The sequence below is a fragment of the Sus scrofa genome, chromosome 8 (genome assembly GCF_000003025.6).
Source record: "Sus scrofa isolate TJ Tabasco breed Duroc chromosome 8, Sscrofa11.1, whole genome shotgun sequence".
In the NCBI taxonomy this organism is placed as follows: Eukaryota; Metazoa; Chordata; class Mammalia; order Artiodactyla; family Suidae; genus Sus; species Sus scrofa.
Genome location: NC_010450.4, coordinates 5,920,322 through 5,938,219, shown reverse-complemented (window position 1 = coordinate 5,938,219; position 17,898 = coordinate 5,920,322). Strand labels below are relative to the sequence as shown.

The window sequence follows — 17,898 nt, the reverse complement described above, 5'->3', positions numbered from 1 at the left end:
GTTAATCAAACACATTTAATTGACTTGTGCATTTGTGTGCAGAGAAAGTTAAATACTTTGCTGGAAAGGATTTGCTCAGGGAGTACAACCACTGAAAGCTTTCAGTGAAGAAAAGAAAGTGAAACACACAGGATCTGAACAGTACTTGTGGATTATCTAAGTATGAGCAGGAAAAGAGCGAGCAAAGAATGTAACAGTAACAATTAGGAGAATCGCTGGGAGCTGAACTCACTTTAAGAAGGAGACGGAAAATACCATTCACTGCGTCTTAACGTGAAATCCATCAACACATCATAACTCAAATTTCATTCCCGTGATCACTATCACTTTCTATTTCACATGGGCTAAAACAGATACGTGCTCTGAACCCTGCTTATCACCGTCGGACCAAGAGCTTTATTTCAAGGCTTAGAAGCCAGCTGGGACGTCTGGGGAGCCGGGAACGCTCTTCCCGAGTGGTCGGAAAGAATGTGTGTGTTTGACGGACGGTAAAGACCAACTCCGCAAACATTTTTAAACCATCAGCGTTTTCAAGGCTTGTGAAATTCAGGCTTTGATGAAATCTGTGCACTACCAAATGTGATTAACTTTCATGAGATTTAAATTTTATAGCTTCAGGTTTTTCCCTGGCAGAATGAATAATTTTAAAAGTTGAGCCACATTCTGTTTCCACTATATTTTTAAAAACCACCCATTTGGATTTTTCTGACAAAGAAGATAAAAGCAGAAAAGGTTAGGAGCTTAGTGTAGAATCGGGAAACAAGGACAGGGAGGATCACGTCCGACTGAATCTTGAACACGTGTGAGGCGCTGGCGCAGTAACCTGGAGGCCAAGCTACGAATGCCTCTGCTTAGACGACGGACGCCTCCGAGGTGGCCTCAAAGAGGTGTTCCTCGGCCTGAGTGTAGGTGCTGCTACGAACGCTCAGCGTTCATCACCGCCTTCTCCAGGCAAATCCGCTTTCTGGAAAAAACTCAGGCATTTCCTCCCCACACTGTCCAGGGCTAATTTCATGGTCCTACCAAGGAAAGTGTTCCCAGGCATTTAAGGGAACCAAGACATCCTGGCAGAGACAGGAAGCTGCGAAAGGGGACCCAAAGTAATGAGGCCCCGCAAATGATGAGACGGGGTAGGTTCCGCCGTATCTGACCCGAGTGTGTTCACCTTGGTTTTCCAGAATCTACTCCACTATGTGGAAAAGAAAAATAAAGTGTTTTTGCAGAGGGCGGCGGGGAGACGACAGGAATTAAGAAATTGGGTTTAAGTATTAGAAAACCATACCTCTTGCTATCTCACCATCTTCACCATGGGCTGCACGCTTCCCTAGAAACAAGGCCCCAGATTAAACAATACGTATTATATATCAATGGATTGTTTTTCACTTTCAATTCAAATAATAGTAATCAACATGGATAGAAATCTAAAAAATCTATTTTGAAGCATCAACAGAAAATGACGTTTATAATGGTTCAAACATAATCTCAAAGCGTGACGCCATTTTGAAGCTTTTACAATATGATGCTTGGTGAAAACAAAATATTAACGTGCTATTAGAAGCATAGTTGGAATAACTTCACTTCTCCTCTGCTTCTGACCATATACAGGCAAGAACTTAGGAAAGATAAAAGAGCCCCATCTTCACAGAAAACACGGGAACCGGAGAGAGGTTTGTGGGCTTTCAACCATTCATTGTTGGAGTATTTTTAACTCTTTTCCCTCTGATGCAAAAAGTTCTTTCCTTGTACCTCCTTAACCGTACTCGTACCCCATGGGGCTCCTTTAGGACGCTCTCAGCAGGCAAAGCCTTACACTGGGGTCAGCCACTGGAGGCCGGCAAAGCTGCTTTAAGAGTTCCGGAACGTACACAAGAGGACACGGGGTGGTGGCACAGATGCTAAGAAGCAAAGGTAGTCACAGTCACAGCGCCAGGAGACTAAGCACCTCTCTGTACCCAGCACAGAGGAGAACTCCTACAGAGACCGCATCTGGGCTCACAGTGTGCCCTTGGCCAAGTCCCTTCTTTATGCCTGTCCCCTTGCTTGTCATTGCAGGGGCTGCATCCCTCCTTGATGCTGAAGGTCTATGTCAGCTCCAGATATGCCACGACTTCCCGCTTCTGACTGAAAGCCGAAGAGGGTATTTTCAAGTGCTTCTTCACAGTCAAAACCATGCTTAGTTTACACAGAAGGAACTCGGCATTTATTTCTGATTGCCTCCTGCCGGCAGGAGCCTGTTCTGTACTTTCATGCATCTCATTTAATCTGCACAATCAGCCTCTAACTTGACCACCTCTCCAAGTCCACGGTAAGCAAACTGCAGCTCGGACACGCCAGGGCCACTCAGATTAGATCTGCCCAAGTCACCATCTGTGCTCTCCGTGTACCTTATGAGATCCCCCCTGAGGCAAAGTGACAACCACACACAATCACGGGCTGGGTTTGGGCACAATGCTGTGTGGGGCCCTGGCCAGGACACACATAGTGGGCAGGACGTCCCTAGCTCCAGGGCCCTGCCTAACAGAGCCAAACCAGAAAGCTGTGTATCCTGAACTGTAAAAGGCCATTAAACCCCTACATGTGCCATGAAATCAGGGAAGGACGGGGCATGGTCAGCCAGAAAGACTGGGAGAGAGACCCCGGGAAGGGCGAAGAGTGAAGCTCGGACTGGTCCCAGGTAGGGCTAGGCCCCCGGCCCTCTTGCAAGCTCTCCAGATGAGTCTAACGGACCAGCAGGGCCGAGAATCATGGAGGGGAGCACAGGAGAGCGGACTCTGGACTCTGCCTGGACCCACACAGTCCTAGCCCTGTGGCTGGTCCCAGGCTACTTAACCCGGCTTTGCCTCACTATCTTCTTTGGTAAAAAGGGAAAAATAATAGTACATACCTCCCGGAGGGGTACAGGTTAGTTTCTGTTCAGAAGGGTGCCCAGCATATGACAAGTACTATGCAAAGGCTGGAAGGCCCTGAATGCCCCGTAAGGGATTTCTGTAGCCGCAGCGGTAAGTGTCCTCTCACTGACAGCGCTGGCAGAGGACAAGAGCTCGCTTGCCTGCTTTCATGTTAGAGTTGCCTGGTTAAGAAATGGCAGCCTTATGCCATCACGACCAGGTCCAGGTCTGGCTCCCCCAACCCCAGGCCTGAATTTTTAAACAAGAAAAAAAAATACACAATAACATTCACTTTCGGGTAAAAGAATCTGTTGAATTACCTGCAACAAGTAAGCCACTTTTTAAAAGAAGGCTCTCACAGTATTGAGTATAAGGAGATGCAACAAGTTAAAACAGACAGGAGAGTTCGACCGAAAGGACAGACCGCCTTGGCTGCCCCTCCCCGCCCCCCACGACTTGTGGGCTCTAAAAGCCGTTCACCTCGGAAACAGCCGGCAAATGAGGACGTCCTAGTTCCCCAGGCCGTGTGACTTCCTTATCCTCGAGCTGGACTGCGATGCATCACTCAGTGTACCTCCATCAGGATCTCTTTGTTAGAGATCCTTCTCTTTCTTTTTTGGTTCTTTTGGGCCGTGCTTGTGGCATACGGAGGTTCCCAGGCTAGGGATCGAATCAGAGCCACAGCAATGTAGGACCCGAGCCACATCTGCGACCTATACCACAGTTTACGGCAACGCCGGATCCTTAACCCACTGAGCAAGGCCAGGGATCAAACCTACATCCTCATGGATACTAGCTGGGTTCATAACCTGCTGAGCCACAGTGGGAACTCCTGTCATATATACGTTCAAAAACAAGATTCCTCTTTTTTTTCCATTTATCCTTTGCATTCCCCAAAGGAAAGTTAAAGGAAGTAATATGAGATCTTCAATTTTAAGACGAAGAAAACGAAAGTCAGGGATGGTCCAACCCCACCACTGGACGAGATGAACTTGGATTCCTTAAACAGCAACCCCAGTGGCGAGTTAAGGGGACAGGAAAGGCCTGGGCAGCAAAACAACACAGCCTCCCAGCACTGCGAGGCCTCCTGAGTCCTGATAACCCCACCTCAGGACGGTGGCCGCAGGTCCCACGTTGGCCACTGTGTGCCGTGAGCCAGTCATGGGATCATGAGAACGTCACTGTCCTCTCGAGCAGAGACCCCACAGCTGACCGCCGCTCCCACTGATCTACTCCAGCCAATCCGTCCGGGAGTCCTGTAGATTCTACGCCGGAACTGGCTCCCGAATCCTGCCCCTTCTGCTCACCCCATCGCCCGCACCGTGGCGGCGCCTCACTGCTGCCCCTGCCTTCCAGGTTCTCCCTCTCCACCAGTCACAGCCCGCGCCACCCACCCTGCTGGCACAAGCCACTCTGCCAGGGAGGAGCTGAGGCCTGGGAGGTTGGTGCTGTTTCCAACCAGCAGCTCTGGAGCACCATTAAGAGCCTGATACACAATGACGCTGCCCTGCACAACGGGGCGTAGGAAGACTGGCATTTTATCCATAACCCTTCCCATGGCACGTAATCATAGTACCATGGGGTTGGAATTAAAAAAAAAATAAAGAGCCTACCATCAGCCACATCAAACCACAGTGTCCTGTCGGAGACGCAATTCTAAGCCTGGAGCTCTTAGGTGTGCAAAGACCAGCTGCCTGAAAGAGGGAGGTGAAGGCTGTGGGGTGCCCTTTGTGGGAGGCAGGGAGAAGACTCCACCCTGCAAGGCAAGGTAGCCTGCGTCCGAGGGACGTCAAAGCCATGCCAGAACCGGCTTCCTAACGTTTTGCATGGACGTTCCTTCTCCGAAACCAGCATGTGAACCAACGCAGGGCAGTGCTGGTCTCTGAGGACTGTGGTTGGGCGGTGGGAGTGGATGATCACAGATCCCCTCGGGCTCCACGGAGCACAGGGGGCCCCCGAGACGCTAAGACGCCTCCGACCCCTGCCCCCGGGATCTGTACAGAAGGCCTGGCTTTAGCAAAGCGTGACCTCTGATTTAGATCTCAGGGGTCAGGTTGAATTCCCAGGATTATTGCACAATATGCCAATAAAGAGACTTCCAATTTTTAAGACGTCTTGGGGTTGGTGGGCAGGAGAAACTAAGAAAAGCTAGAAAAAGCTACGTCACCATTCAACTTACTCAGCATCAACTGACCAGGCCCTAGAACTATACACAGTACCTTATTATTCTGTGATTAGTACCAAAAACATCCACAGGTAACAAAGCATCTACTCGCACCCATACATATAACGCTCTGCACCAAGCAGTTTATTCTGTCCTACAAATATTTACTCGCTTAATTCTCCTAACAATCTATGAGGCAGACAGTATCATCACCCCAATTTTACACATGAGGAAACTGAGGTGCTGAAATATTAAATACTGCGCCCACTGCCACTCAGCTAACGCGGAGCATGGCTAGATTAAAACTCAGTTACTGTGGCTCCAGAATCTTTGCTCTTGACTAGTGTCTCTACCGCCTGTCATGCTAGAATTTTTAAGAGCTGTCAGCAAAAAAAAAAAAAAAAAAAAAAAAAAAAAAAAAAAAAACAAAAAAAAAAAACACGTGTTCACTGGTCCTGGGATCACCCTGTCCTAACTTCCCGAGACACATCTATCACGCCTGGAACAGCATGTGTTCTGCACCTGCTGAGTGACACGCAGATTATCTTCTAAGACACGAGCACAGGAGGGGACGGCGCGCTCTGGCCAGAGAAGGACTCCTGGGTGCTCGCACCTGAAGGTACCGGCCGAAGGGAGCCACGGCGACAAACGCCCGTCAAGGAACAGATGCGCTGGCTTTCTACTTATTAAAAATAAGTCGCATATAACTTTAGTAACCAGATTAACTGGGAGAGTCAAACTTAAGTCACTTTTTTCCTATAAAAGGAGAATTCTTACTCCACAGAACCTCAGTGCATGCTGTTTTCACCACAGAATTTTACAACTCGTTTATATATGTCTTCCCTACATTTGGAAGGTTGTTTTTTTTTTTTAACTGTTTAGAACAGTTCTCTGCGGGGGGGGGGGGGGCAAAAAGCAAATAGATTCGAAGTGACTTTTCTACTTTGCAAGATAATACTGATAAGTCCAGTAACAATAATAAACCCCAAATAATGACGACATTACTGCCAATATAACAGAAAGGTCTCCCTACTAGACTTGCTGTATTTTGAAACACCGACTCTCATCTAGTTGTTTCGCTTTGTTTTTCTCTGTATCTTCAATTCTCAGTACCGTGACTGGCACACAGTCCCGGTATCCCATAAATATCCACTGAATGGCTACATAAAAGTAAGTCTGTGTGTTTGGCTATTTCTATCACTGGCTCAATCCAAAATCAAAGACTTCATAATCTTTCCAAGAAAAGCAGTTCTGTGATAGCCATTCATAACGCGGTTGTTAGGACAAAACAGGTGATACACAGGCTATGAGGCCATTTAGGGAGTAAAATAAGACCCGTCAGTTTATATGCATACGGGTATAAATTAGTACCCCAAAATATTAGGCAACAGCGGAACAGTTAAAAGAAGACGTCCCGCACTTCATATCAAATGGAGCAAAGCAGCTTCGGTTTAAAGAAAAAGACCAGGTTTCATACCAAACGGAAAAAAGAGAGAGAGAGGAGTGGTCACTGAGAAACACTCAGCACCAGGAGGACTGAGGGATGCTCTTCCCCAAAGGCCTTTCAGAAAAGACATCACGGTGCTTCAGGTTGTTTTTGCAAGAAGCAAGCAAGCTCGTCGAGGCAGCATATTCCAACTCTAGAATTCCTTGGCCGTAGCATATGTGGCAAAATATACAACTAGGCCGAAAGGCAAATGAAGAAAAAAGGTGCCATTTCTTAGCTGGGGAATAACAATCTGAGGCTACCATGAACTTACATGTAACAAACATTTAAAAAATGTATCCAGTGCCTAACAAACTTTCCTTAAAGGATCTTTTCGTTTAAATTAAAAACAGTAGCTTTATTAATGCACAAGCCATTTCAAATTTGAAATACGACTCTAAGCCATACCTTGTGGACTGGAAAGCCATAACTGTAACGGGGAATGAGACCAACTGAAATCAATCTAAGAAATTTGAAGTAAGTAAATACTTTTCTTTTTTTTTTTTTTCCTACGGGGTAGTATAAAACGTATGAAATTACAGTAGTAAGAAGTTATTAATTTTAAATTATAAAGTGGAATTGAGGACCTCAAATATTCATAGATTTCTCAAAGAATTCTTGGAGCAAAGAAAACCATACCATGCTCTGGAAAAGCTTACCTTTGAGAAACACAGCATTTAATTTGCTTGACCCTGTTGTTCTGCAGACCATGCTGTACTGCAAAGCAACAGCAATACGGATCCCACCGAGCCCCTCTCTGATTAAAGCTGTGTTTTCAGGTTCACAGGTATCACACCGGCTTCTATACAAACATTCATTATTTAATAGCTAATCCAATTTAATTATTAAACCTGAACCAGGTGAGAACAGGAACTGTGTCAAGTTACCTGTACACCAGAATACTCTGGGGCAAGCAGATTTATGAAAATTTCAACACTCTCTGGGCAGAGAATCATTAGTACCAGAAAGTTACCTTCAAGTCAGAAGAACTAACTTGGAGGAACTCAAAAGTGTTTGCTAAATGAAAGAGTAAAAAAAGATTCATTCAATAGGGGGAATTGGCTTTTCAAATTTATTTATTTTTCCAAATAAAATGACTGCTGGCTCAAAGAGCAGCCCCTCGTGGGCCGTGGCCCACCCCCCAAGTCCAGAGGGACCACTATCCCCACCATCAGGACCCCCATGGGGATGAGAGTGGGGCAGTTGAGTGTGACTTGACTAAGCCCAAGCATCAGACACTGTGTGCCAGCGATCCTCTCTCTTCAACCTCAACAGGACCTGAAAGTGAGTTTTCCATCATTTAGTATGAGAAAAAATTTGCCTCTTCAACTGTATTTTAAGTTTCTTTTTAAAAATAACTTCTCGCTAATCATGGAGACTTTGTGAAATAAGCAAATATAAAGAAGAAAATAAAATCAACCCATAATATCATCACTTAGAAATAAATCTTTACCACTTTGATGTATTATCCATTTATGTATATATTTCCTTTATATAATTAAAACCATATTATATAATTCTATATCGTACTTACTTTAATTGGCACATAATGAGCACTTCCCGCATAATTAAAAAAACCTTCTAAAAAATTACTTTGATGGCTACAGAACATTTCATTGTTTAAATATGCCCTAATTTGACTATTTCTCCACTGTTGGATAACTAAGTCGTTTCTTCTGATTTTCCAAAAGGATAAATTATGCTGTAATGAACATCTTTTTGCTGAACCGTACCAGAGTATTTTTGGGTGCTAAATCTTTAACTGATTTTGTAACTCCTTAAGATCAAGTCTTAAAAGAGGAATTACATGCCAAAGAGTTACAAACATTTTTAAAAATCCCAGAAGGAAAGGCCCGATCAGCCTCCTAGGGCACCCCAGTGCTGGTCCCAGGGTCGCAGTCCAGGAGCAGAACAGCCAAGGAACCCGTTAACCCTTTGCTCGCCTGCTCAGAATGGCGGCTTTTGCGGTGGTCAACAACACAGTCATCTTAGTCCCACTGAATCCAGGTTGGCGACCAGGTTCTTCGTCCAGGGCCAAACAAGGCTTCAGCTTCCTCATCTAGAGAATGAGGAGGGTCGGACTAAATGGTCTGTGAGGCTCCTGTGACCCCCAACAGCTTGGACAGTTCTTATCTGTCCTAGGGCAGACACCATGTGTGTAGGTTCATGGGACACTGACAAAAGAATAAAACGTCACCTATTCATTTAAAGGTGTTCAGCTGTTCTTCGATCTTGTTGTCTCTTGGAGCAAATCATGAACAATAACGCTGCAAATTGGGAATACTTAAATATAATTGCCATACTGTTTTATACGAAGAAAGATAACATTCATGTCTGGTATTTAAATACATGACCTAGTTTGTGATTTTTCAATTCAAGGCTCCATCAAACTAGATGCAACAGCTGGAAATTCTGATTCAAAATAACGACTTCACAGAAAACCAGATGCTTTATCGAAGATAAGGTCTCCGGGAGAAGTGTAGCATTTTAAGAGGCAATCGAAAATCTGTATTAGATTTCCTGCAGAAAAACAGAAAGCTCCAGGATACTAAGCATTAAGAATCTGCACACTAGCAGAAAGATGAAGCTGCCAATCTGCAGTTCCTATTTCTAGGCAGGAACGCCACCTACTTCCTTGATGCAGGCACGCAGACCTCTATTGCCCTGCAGGTGTAATGCGCCTAAAAGGATCTGCCAGATACCTCAAAACCACTAGGCAAAAGGAAAACAAATGACAACTATTTTTGTAATCTTTGAAAATCACATTAGGATAAAAAGTACCAAAAAAACATTATTTTGGTGGAGAAGTCAAGCAGAACCTTATTACCTGAAAAAGAGTAAAAGTTACCTAAAAGAGTGTAATTGGGAAAACAGAAAAAGGATTTAGGGCAAGTAGCTTTATTATTAAGTTAGCAAGATAGCTACCGACTCAAAAATGTTACTTGTAAAAGAACATTTTATTCTTGAAAATTAAAAATGAACTTCATAGCCTACAACACTACTCAGGAATAAAAACATTTCCCCTTTTACATCTTTTCAGAGAAAACTGAAAAGCTTAATACATTTGGAGTCAAATTTTACATACAAAGTTTCTTCCTGAGCAAAAAAAATATTTATTGGGTTCTAGATACCAGAAGCTTTGAATCGAGGAAAATGTGGTTGGAAAAAAACACACATCTCTTTGTCCTCACGGGCCCTGAAGCAGCAGCACACACGAGGGAGGGCGGGGCAACCGGTGGATCCGGCGGATCCGGCAGACGCAGGTCTGGGGACTAGATTCTGGACCCTCAGCATCCATGGTACTCTCTTCAGAAGCAGAGCGGCCTGCGAACCTGCCGTGACCACGTCCTGCCGGTTCTCCTTGCCCACAGCCCTTCACAAGCACCCTCTCCACATCATAAAAGGAAGGCCGCTCTCACGATACCTGAATGTCCTCTGACAAAGGGACACTTAGCAGTCCTGGGAATGACACTCATGACTGGGCAACAAATCCTTTCACAAGTCTGGGGGGGTGGTTCCCAATCTTTTCCACTCAACAAAATTAACGGAGATCCTGAGCTGCCATCTGACAGTTGCTTTTAAACATTCTGATGCCAGTTTGGGCGTGTGACTCAGAGGACGTCCCAGGAGCAGGGTGGAGGGCAGCGCCTCAGCTCCTTCCATTCTTGTCCACTCACGGGCCTGACACAAACAAGGTTCCCAAGGCTTCTTAGCTCTTGTGTCACAAGGAGTGAAAGCTAAGAATGCAGTTGATATCGGACAGTGTCACAGTCTGGAAAAAGGAACATGCATCCACTTGCACACGACCTAGTTTACAGACAAATCTGCTGCCTTTAGAGGCTTTGCAGATGAAATAATGTAATTTTTGTTTTAATCCATGTACACTGATAATAATGCCAGAGGTAACTCAACACAGAATAATGCAACACAGTTGTTTGACAGAGAATAACCACAGCCTTTTGGTCATCACTGGAAACAGTTTAAAAGTTAAATTTCAATTTGCATACCTACTTTGTTACATAGAAGTATAAGAGAATGAGCAATAAATGATTTTCAACGATAACCAGGGATAGGAGAATATTATGTGGGGGAAATGAAATGGAGTTTACGGAGAAAAAGACTGTAAAATCCATGACTATAGGAAAAAAATTTTTACGGATTTTTTTTTTCAACAAATGATGGTGAGTATCAGGTACAATATTTAGCTTCCATGGGACACATTTAAAAGGGTGATTAAAAGTTTACAATGTCAAGTTTTACAGCATACTGGAAATTATATCCTTTGCAACTATTTAAATTTATAATGAAAAATTTAGATGTTGGCTTGAAATATATGCATGAGGTTATCTAGTTTTTTTTTTTTAAATTCTTTTAAGGGACAAATAAACAAATATATTTAAAGGTCATTGGTTTACAGTCTGGCAGTATAAAAAAATACCAAACATACATAACTATAAATAATTAAAGTTCTATGAAGTAAAAACACAGGGATATTACTATAAAAGCACAAAACAGAGGCACTCAGCCTAGTCTAGGGTGAGTGGCAGAGGCTTTCTGCCACGCAAGGTGCACCCCAATAAGATACGGACATTCATTCTCGTACTCCGTGTCTAGGATGAATGAGTGAAGGTGATACTTGAACAAAGAAATAAATAAATTAGCCTGGCAAAAGGAGTGGGAGGAAAAGTGTTTCAGACAGAGTGAACAGCATGTGTAAAGGCTACGATGAGAGGACGAAACGTTCAAAGGACCAGACTGGGCCATGCTTTACAATCTATATTAGAGAAGTGTTTTGTTTTTGTTTTTGTTTTTTTCTAAAGAAGTAACTGGAAGGAAACATTTTAATCAGGGAAGTGATCTGACCAGGTTTAATTTTAATACATTATCTCTCAAGAAAAAAAACCCCAAAAAAACTGTTGCTAATCAGTAAGAAAACAGAACTCATTCATTCATCCATCAAATATTAACTGAATATCTGCTTTATGCCAGAGACTAGATTAAGCACTGAGGGACAGGAGTAAAAAGACAACGAAGCCCTGAGAACTTGCAGCCCAGCAAGTTTTCACTTCAAGAGCGTGAAAAGACAAGCTAACTGGGAGGCTAAGAGAAAATCCTTGCAATTCACAAGTCTGACCCAGGGCTTGTACTCACATCAGGAGCTCTCGGACCTAACACTAAGAAGACCAACAACTCGATTTTAAAATGGGTGAAAGATTTGCACAGACTCCTCGCTGAGGAAGGTGAACAGGCACCGGAAAACGCTCTACATCATTAGCCACCAGGGGAAATGCAAATTAGCAATGACCCATCACGACACAGCCGCTAAAACAGCCCAAATGAAAATTCTGACACCACCCCGCGAGGGTGTGGAGCCCGAGACCTCTCACTGCCGGAGAGAAAACGAAAAGCACAGCCACTGTGGAGAACAGGTCGGCGGTTCATTTTGAGTACCAGCCTTCCTCATTGAGAGAGAGAGAATTCACAGAGCACAGGACTCACCCATTCAAAGTGTGCTAGTCAATGGTTTCTAGCACATCACAAGCTGTGCAACCGTCGTCTCAATCCCTTTTGGAATCTTCATCACCACAAAGATCCCATATCCATTCGCAGCCACTTCCCATATCTCCCCAGCCCTCCCCGCCCCAGGCAACCAATCTACTTTCTGTCTCTACGAATTTGTCTCTTCTGGACATTTCATGGAAAGAGAATCATACCGAACGCGGCCCTTTGTGACCGGCTTCTTTCATTAGCATGTTTTCAAGGCTTACCCATGTTATAGTAAGTATCAGGACTCCATTTCTTTTTATTGCCAAAATTACTAGCTGTATAGATGTATCACATTTTATTTACCCGTTCATCAAGTTGATGGACTTTTGGATTATTTTCACTTTCTCATCGTTACGAATAATGCGAAGAACATTTGTGCACAGGCAGCTTTTTAAAAAATATATTCAATATTAAACATACAGTTACCATATGACCTAGCGATCCCACTCCTGGGCTATGTGCCCTAGAGAAATGAAAATTTCTGCTAACGCAAAACCTGTGCACAAATATTTGAAGTAGCTCTATTCATAAACGCCAAAAACTGGAAACAACCCAAATGCCTTCAATAAGTGATCAATAACCATGGTACCTTCGTATAACAAAAACTACTCAGTAATAAAGAGGAAGGGACTGTTGATTAAACACACATCTTAAATGAATCTCAAAGGCATTTTGCTGACTAAAAAGAAGTCAGTTTCAAGGGGTTACATACTACATGAGTCCACTGACATAAAATTCTCAAAAACTCCCCAAAACTATAGTAAGGGAGAACCAGTTGTGTGTGTGGCGGAGGAGGTGCTGGCTACAAAGGAATAACATGAGGGAGATTTGGGAGGTGATGAAACCGTTCTGGATCCTGGTTGCAAAATGGTTTACACCAAAAGAGAATACATACATCTGTGTATATACATACATATTGGTACAGATACACACACACATTAAAATTCACAGAGCTGGAGTTCCCATTGTGGCTCAGTGGTAATGAACCCAACTAGTATCCATGAGGATGTGGGTTCAATCCCTGGCCTCACTCAGTGGGTTAAGGATCTGGCGTTGCTGTGAGCTGTGTGTAGGTTGCAGATGTGGCTCAGAACCTGTGTTCTCAGAACTGAGAACTCTGAACTCGGGCTGTGGCACACGCTGGCAGCTCCGACTGGACCCCTAACCTGGGAATTTCCATATGCCATGGGTGTGGCCCTAATAAGAAAAAAAATCACAGAACTATACAGCAGAAAGTTCAATTTCACTGTATGTTAATTTCAAAATAAAGGAAAAAAAAAAAAAAAGCCAGCTAGAAAGATACGCCCTGACTCTCCTAGCATCTTCTGCTCCAGCCTGGAAAGTAAACACTCCATATTTACTGTGTACTTATCATCCATAAGCCATTGGACTACAGAGCTGACCACAGAACAAATGACTTTGGCATCCTAACACAGACGTAAAAGGTATTTTAGGTCCAAATACCTTTGTTTGTTTTTTAAGGCTGCACCCACGGCAAATGGAAGTTCCCAGACAAGGGGTCGAACTGGAGCTGCCACTGCCAGCCTACTCCACAGCTCATGGCAACACTGGATCCTCTACCAACTGAGTGAATGCAGGGATCAATCCTGCATCATCATGGATACTGCTGGCTTCATTACTGCTGAGCCACAACGGGAACTCCACGGAGTGTTTTAATTTAAATACCAGATGGCTTTCCGTGACTGCTTAGGAGGATTATGAATTATCATTAAATAAATGGGTCATGGCTGACACTCCCTCTAGAGCATATGACACAGAAATGCCCAAGTGAAAAGCGCATGCTCCTAGGACTTTGAACTCGGGGTTCATATCCCAGACTGCTGTTCTTTTGTTTTCACTTTTCGTCTGTTCATGGTGCCTTAGGAGTCTGTCATTTGGGCCTTTCCAATCCCTACTGAAGCTATTCTAGAAGAAAACTGCTCGTCTCCCATATGTGCTATGTAGCCTATAATTTACTTTAGATCGTCCCAAATATAGCCTCCAAACTTGCTGAAAATCCAAAAGTTTTTGGTGCTGCAGTCAGAGACAGAAAGCAACATCACTTTAATTATGTAGGTTATATGTATAATATTTATTATTTTTAAGCAAAGACTGAGCTCAACACCTCAGGAAACCCGAGGCAGTAGACTCCCAAATACCAAGGCCATTCTGAAGTCAACAAGAAGGAGCTCACGTGTAACAAAAAGTGAGTTAAACTTGGGAGTTAAAAGACCTCACTTTGAACAATTCTGGCTCTGCTTACAATCTAGGCAATTCTAGATAGACAATAAAGAATAAACATAATAAATATTTTTAAAATAACGTAATAATAAATAATAAGCCTGTTAATAAAATATGTGAGATGGTGATCAGTGTTATGGGGAGAGAAAAAGAGAGAAAGGGAAGGGACATCCCAGGAGAGGGTGGGGAAGAGATGGATTACAATATCCTACAGAGTGGTCGGGCGGCCTCATGGGGAAGATGACAGAGAGGACACATCTGAGGGCGGGCGGGCGAGAGGCACCCAGACAGGTGTCTAGGGAGCGCATCTCAAGAAGAGGGAAGACGTCCAAAGGCCCTAAGACCACGGTAGATCCAGCCTGGGGAGGAAAGGCGAGGACACCGAGTGTCTGCGGGACCTCTGAGCAGCAAGTGTAAGAAGAATGGAATCACACGGAGCCCCTTTCTGGCCATGCTGGTATGAAACTAGAAATCAAGTGCAGGACGATGTCAGGCGGGTAGTCCAACGGAGAGTGCGAAAGAGGAGTCTGAGCTGGAAATAAAAATTTAGGAGTTACTGGAAGTCAAACAGAGCTGGGGGGTGTCCTTTGAGCAAACATTTAATGAGCACCCGTGCATCAGCTGTGTGCCAGAGAGTGGGAGAGCGAGAGCTAGAAAGGAACTCAGCCTCACAAAAACGCTACGCAGTTCAACTCTACTTTAACTGGAGCAATGGGGGAAGCCAGAGGGGAAGAAACTGAGAGAGAATTCTCAGTCGTGGTCTTTAAAAAGCATTAGAAAGTTACAAAAAAAAAAAAAAAAAAAAAGAGACTTAGTGTAAAGTGTTAAGAGATATTAAATCTGATTCTGAATCTAAGAGATTAACTGCACGGCCATGTGCAGCGTCTCAAGTTCTCATTAAGTGAGATCACTAACCCTCTTTTCATCGATTTTCACTGAGAAATGCATGTTTATGACTCTGAAGATGAATCAGAGGCACCTTGTTTTCTGATGGTTTCAAAGAGGAATTTTGCTTGCCCAGTCCATGTTGGTGCAGATGCTAGCAGTTCCTTGTGCCAGCCTTGCTTGATCAAGACCATTATAAGACAGTGTTTTATTCTACACTGTTATTCTTAAAAATGGATATTTCATCACTTACATATGAACTGAATATAAATCTCAAAAGAAATCTTAGGGAAGACAGTATAATTCTGATGCTATCCTAGTAGCAATTTATGAGTAAGTTTTGCTTCAAAAGTTTTCAAGTTTAGAATATATGTTGCTTAGGTACCCAGAGAGGCTACAAATGTCTGTCATGTGGTAGGTGAATCAACAGTCCCTCTAAACCTGGGAGTTCCCAACGTGGCTCAGTGGTTAATGAACCTGACTAGCATCCACGAGGACGTGGGTTAAGGATGTGGCGTTGCCCTGAGTTGTGGTGTAGGTCGCAGATGCGGCTCAGATCCCGAGTTGCTGTGGCTCTGGTGTAGGCTGGTGGCTACAGCTCTGATTCAGTCCCTAGCCTGGGAACCTCCATATGCCACGAGTGCGGCCCTAAAAATCAAAAAACAAAAAACAGTCCCTCTAAACCTGAGTGATGGGAAATTTGTCCATTAAGTCAGCTATGTGCTGAAAAGTCTTAAACATGGGATTGAAATATGTGCCAATAACCGAAAAACATTCACAATTAGTTTTTGCAGACTCCTAGATCACGTAAGAGTCTCATAAACAGAAACGAATTCTAGCTACTAGCATTCCAAAAGGGGGAGGGGGGAGGACTGAACAGATACTAAGGCTATCTAACATATTTGAAAGAGGGGTTAAAATTAGAGTTTATCAACCTAAGTCCTATTGACATTTTCAGCCAGATCATTCCTTTTTGTAGGGGAATTATCTGGGGACTGGGGGCTGTCCTATACATTGCAGGACGTTCAGCAGCACCCCCAACCTCTACCCACTAGATGCCAGTAGCAGCCCCCTAGCATGACAACCAAAAATGTCTCTGGACCTCGCCAAGTGTCCCCTGGAGGCAGAAATACCACCAGTTGAGAACCACTGGTTTAATGCCAAAACATGGGAAGGGCAAAGATCCAGCTAGACCTCTGAAACAACTGGAAGTGGGTATTTAAAACTCCTCTGTGAGTCTGGCTAAAGGTTTATCAATTTTGTTTATCTTTTCAAAAAGTCAGCTCATAGTTTCATCAATCTTTTCTGTTGTTTGTTTTGGTCTTTATTCCACTTATTTCCACTCTGATGTTTACTCTTTCCTTCATTTCACTGACCTGGGGCTTGCTTTGTTCTTCTTTTTCTAGTTCCTTTAGGTATAAAGTTAGGTTGTTTGACTTTGTTGTTGTTGTTGTTCCTTTAAATAGGCCTTGTAGCTCTATCAACTTCCCTCTTAGAACTGCTCTTGCTGCATCCAATGGATTCTGGAAAAGCTGTGTTTCTATTTTCATTTGTCTCAAACTGTTTTTTGATTTCCTCTGATTTCTTCGTTGGCCCACTGGGGGTTTTCTGGTAGCATGTTGTTGTGTTTGTGTATGTATTTATGTTTTTTCCAATTTTCTTCCTAAAACTGACTTCAAGTTTCATACCATTGTGCTCAGAAGGACACTCGATGTGATTTCATTCTTCTTAAATTGATTGAGACTTATTTTGGGGCCTAACGTGACCTATCCTGGAGAATGTTCCATGTGCACTTGGAAAGAACGTGTATTCTGCTGTTTTGGGATGTAATGAAGCTTATCTTCAGGGAAATACAAATCAAAGCCCCAATGAGATGTCACCTCACACCTGTCAGAATGGCTGTTGTCCAACAAGACAAGAAAAAAACAAAGGCTGGTAAGGGTGTGGAGAAAAGAGAATCCTCACACACTCTTGGTGGGAAAGTAAACTGGTGCAGCCACTGTGGAAAACAGTATGGAGGCGCCTCAAAAATTAAAAATAGAACTACAACTGCCATACAATCCAGCAATTTCACTCCTCTCAGTATTTATCCAAGGGGGGGAAAACACTAATTTGAAAAGATATATGCACCCCAATGTTCACTGCAGCATTACTTGCAATAGCTAAAATATGGAAGCAACCCAAGTGCCCATCGAAAGATGAATGGATAAAGAAGATGTGATACACACACACACACATGAACATACATGCATACAATGGAATATTACTCAGCCATTAAAAAGTGAAATCTTGCCATCTGTGACAACAAGGATGAGCCTAAAAAGTATGTCATGCTAGATGAAGTAAGTCAGGGAAAAACAAATACTGTGTTTTCACCTATATGTGGAATCTAAAAAACAAAATGAACAAATGTAATAAAACAGAAACAGACTCACAGATACAGAGAACAAACCAGTGGCTGCCACAGGGGAGGAGGAGTGAAATAGGTGGAGGGGATTAAGGGTGCTAGTGATAAAATAAACATGTCACAGGGATGGAAGTGCAAAGCACACAGAATACAGTCAATGACACAGTGATTCTGCATGACGTGTCATCTACAAAGACAGAAAATCATTACGTTGCATACCTGAAACTAATAAGTAAATGACACTTCAATTAAAAATAAATAAATTTTTTCTTTAAAAAAA

The 17,898-nt window shown here is 43.4% G+C and overlaps 1 protein-coding gene across 9 annotated transcripts in view; it reads right to left on the bottom strand.

Moving 5' to 3' along the window:
- Positions 1 to 17,898, bottom strand: part of STX18 (syntaxin 18) — a 117,292-nt gene that overhangs the window by 62,725 nt on the left and 36,669 nt on the right. The window contains exon 1 of one of the 9 annotated variants that reach the window (XM_021101003.1): positions 12,038 to 12,057. The exons of 3 other annotated variants lie outside the window; for them this stretch is intronic. Coding sequence is in view for 2 of the 6 variants with exons in the window: in XM_021100995.1 (XP_020956654.1) it covers positions 4,502 to 4,687 (186 nt within the window). In the remaining 4 variants the exon portion in view is untranslated. Of the gene's footprint in view, positions 1 to 232; positions 1,072 to 1,282; positions 3,675 to 3,995; positions 4,226 to 4,501; positions 4,915 to 7,197; positions 9,087 to 12,037; positions 12,058 to 17,898 lie in introns of those variants that run through there. 5 more of the 9 variants (XM_021100997.1, XM_021100995.1, XM_021101002.1 and 2 more) reach the window with 5 other exon arrangements.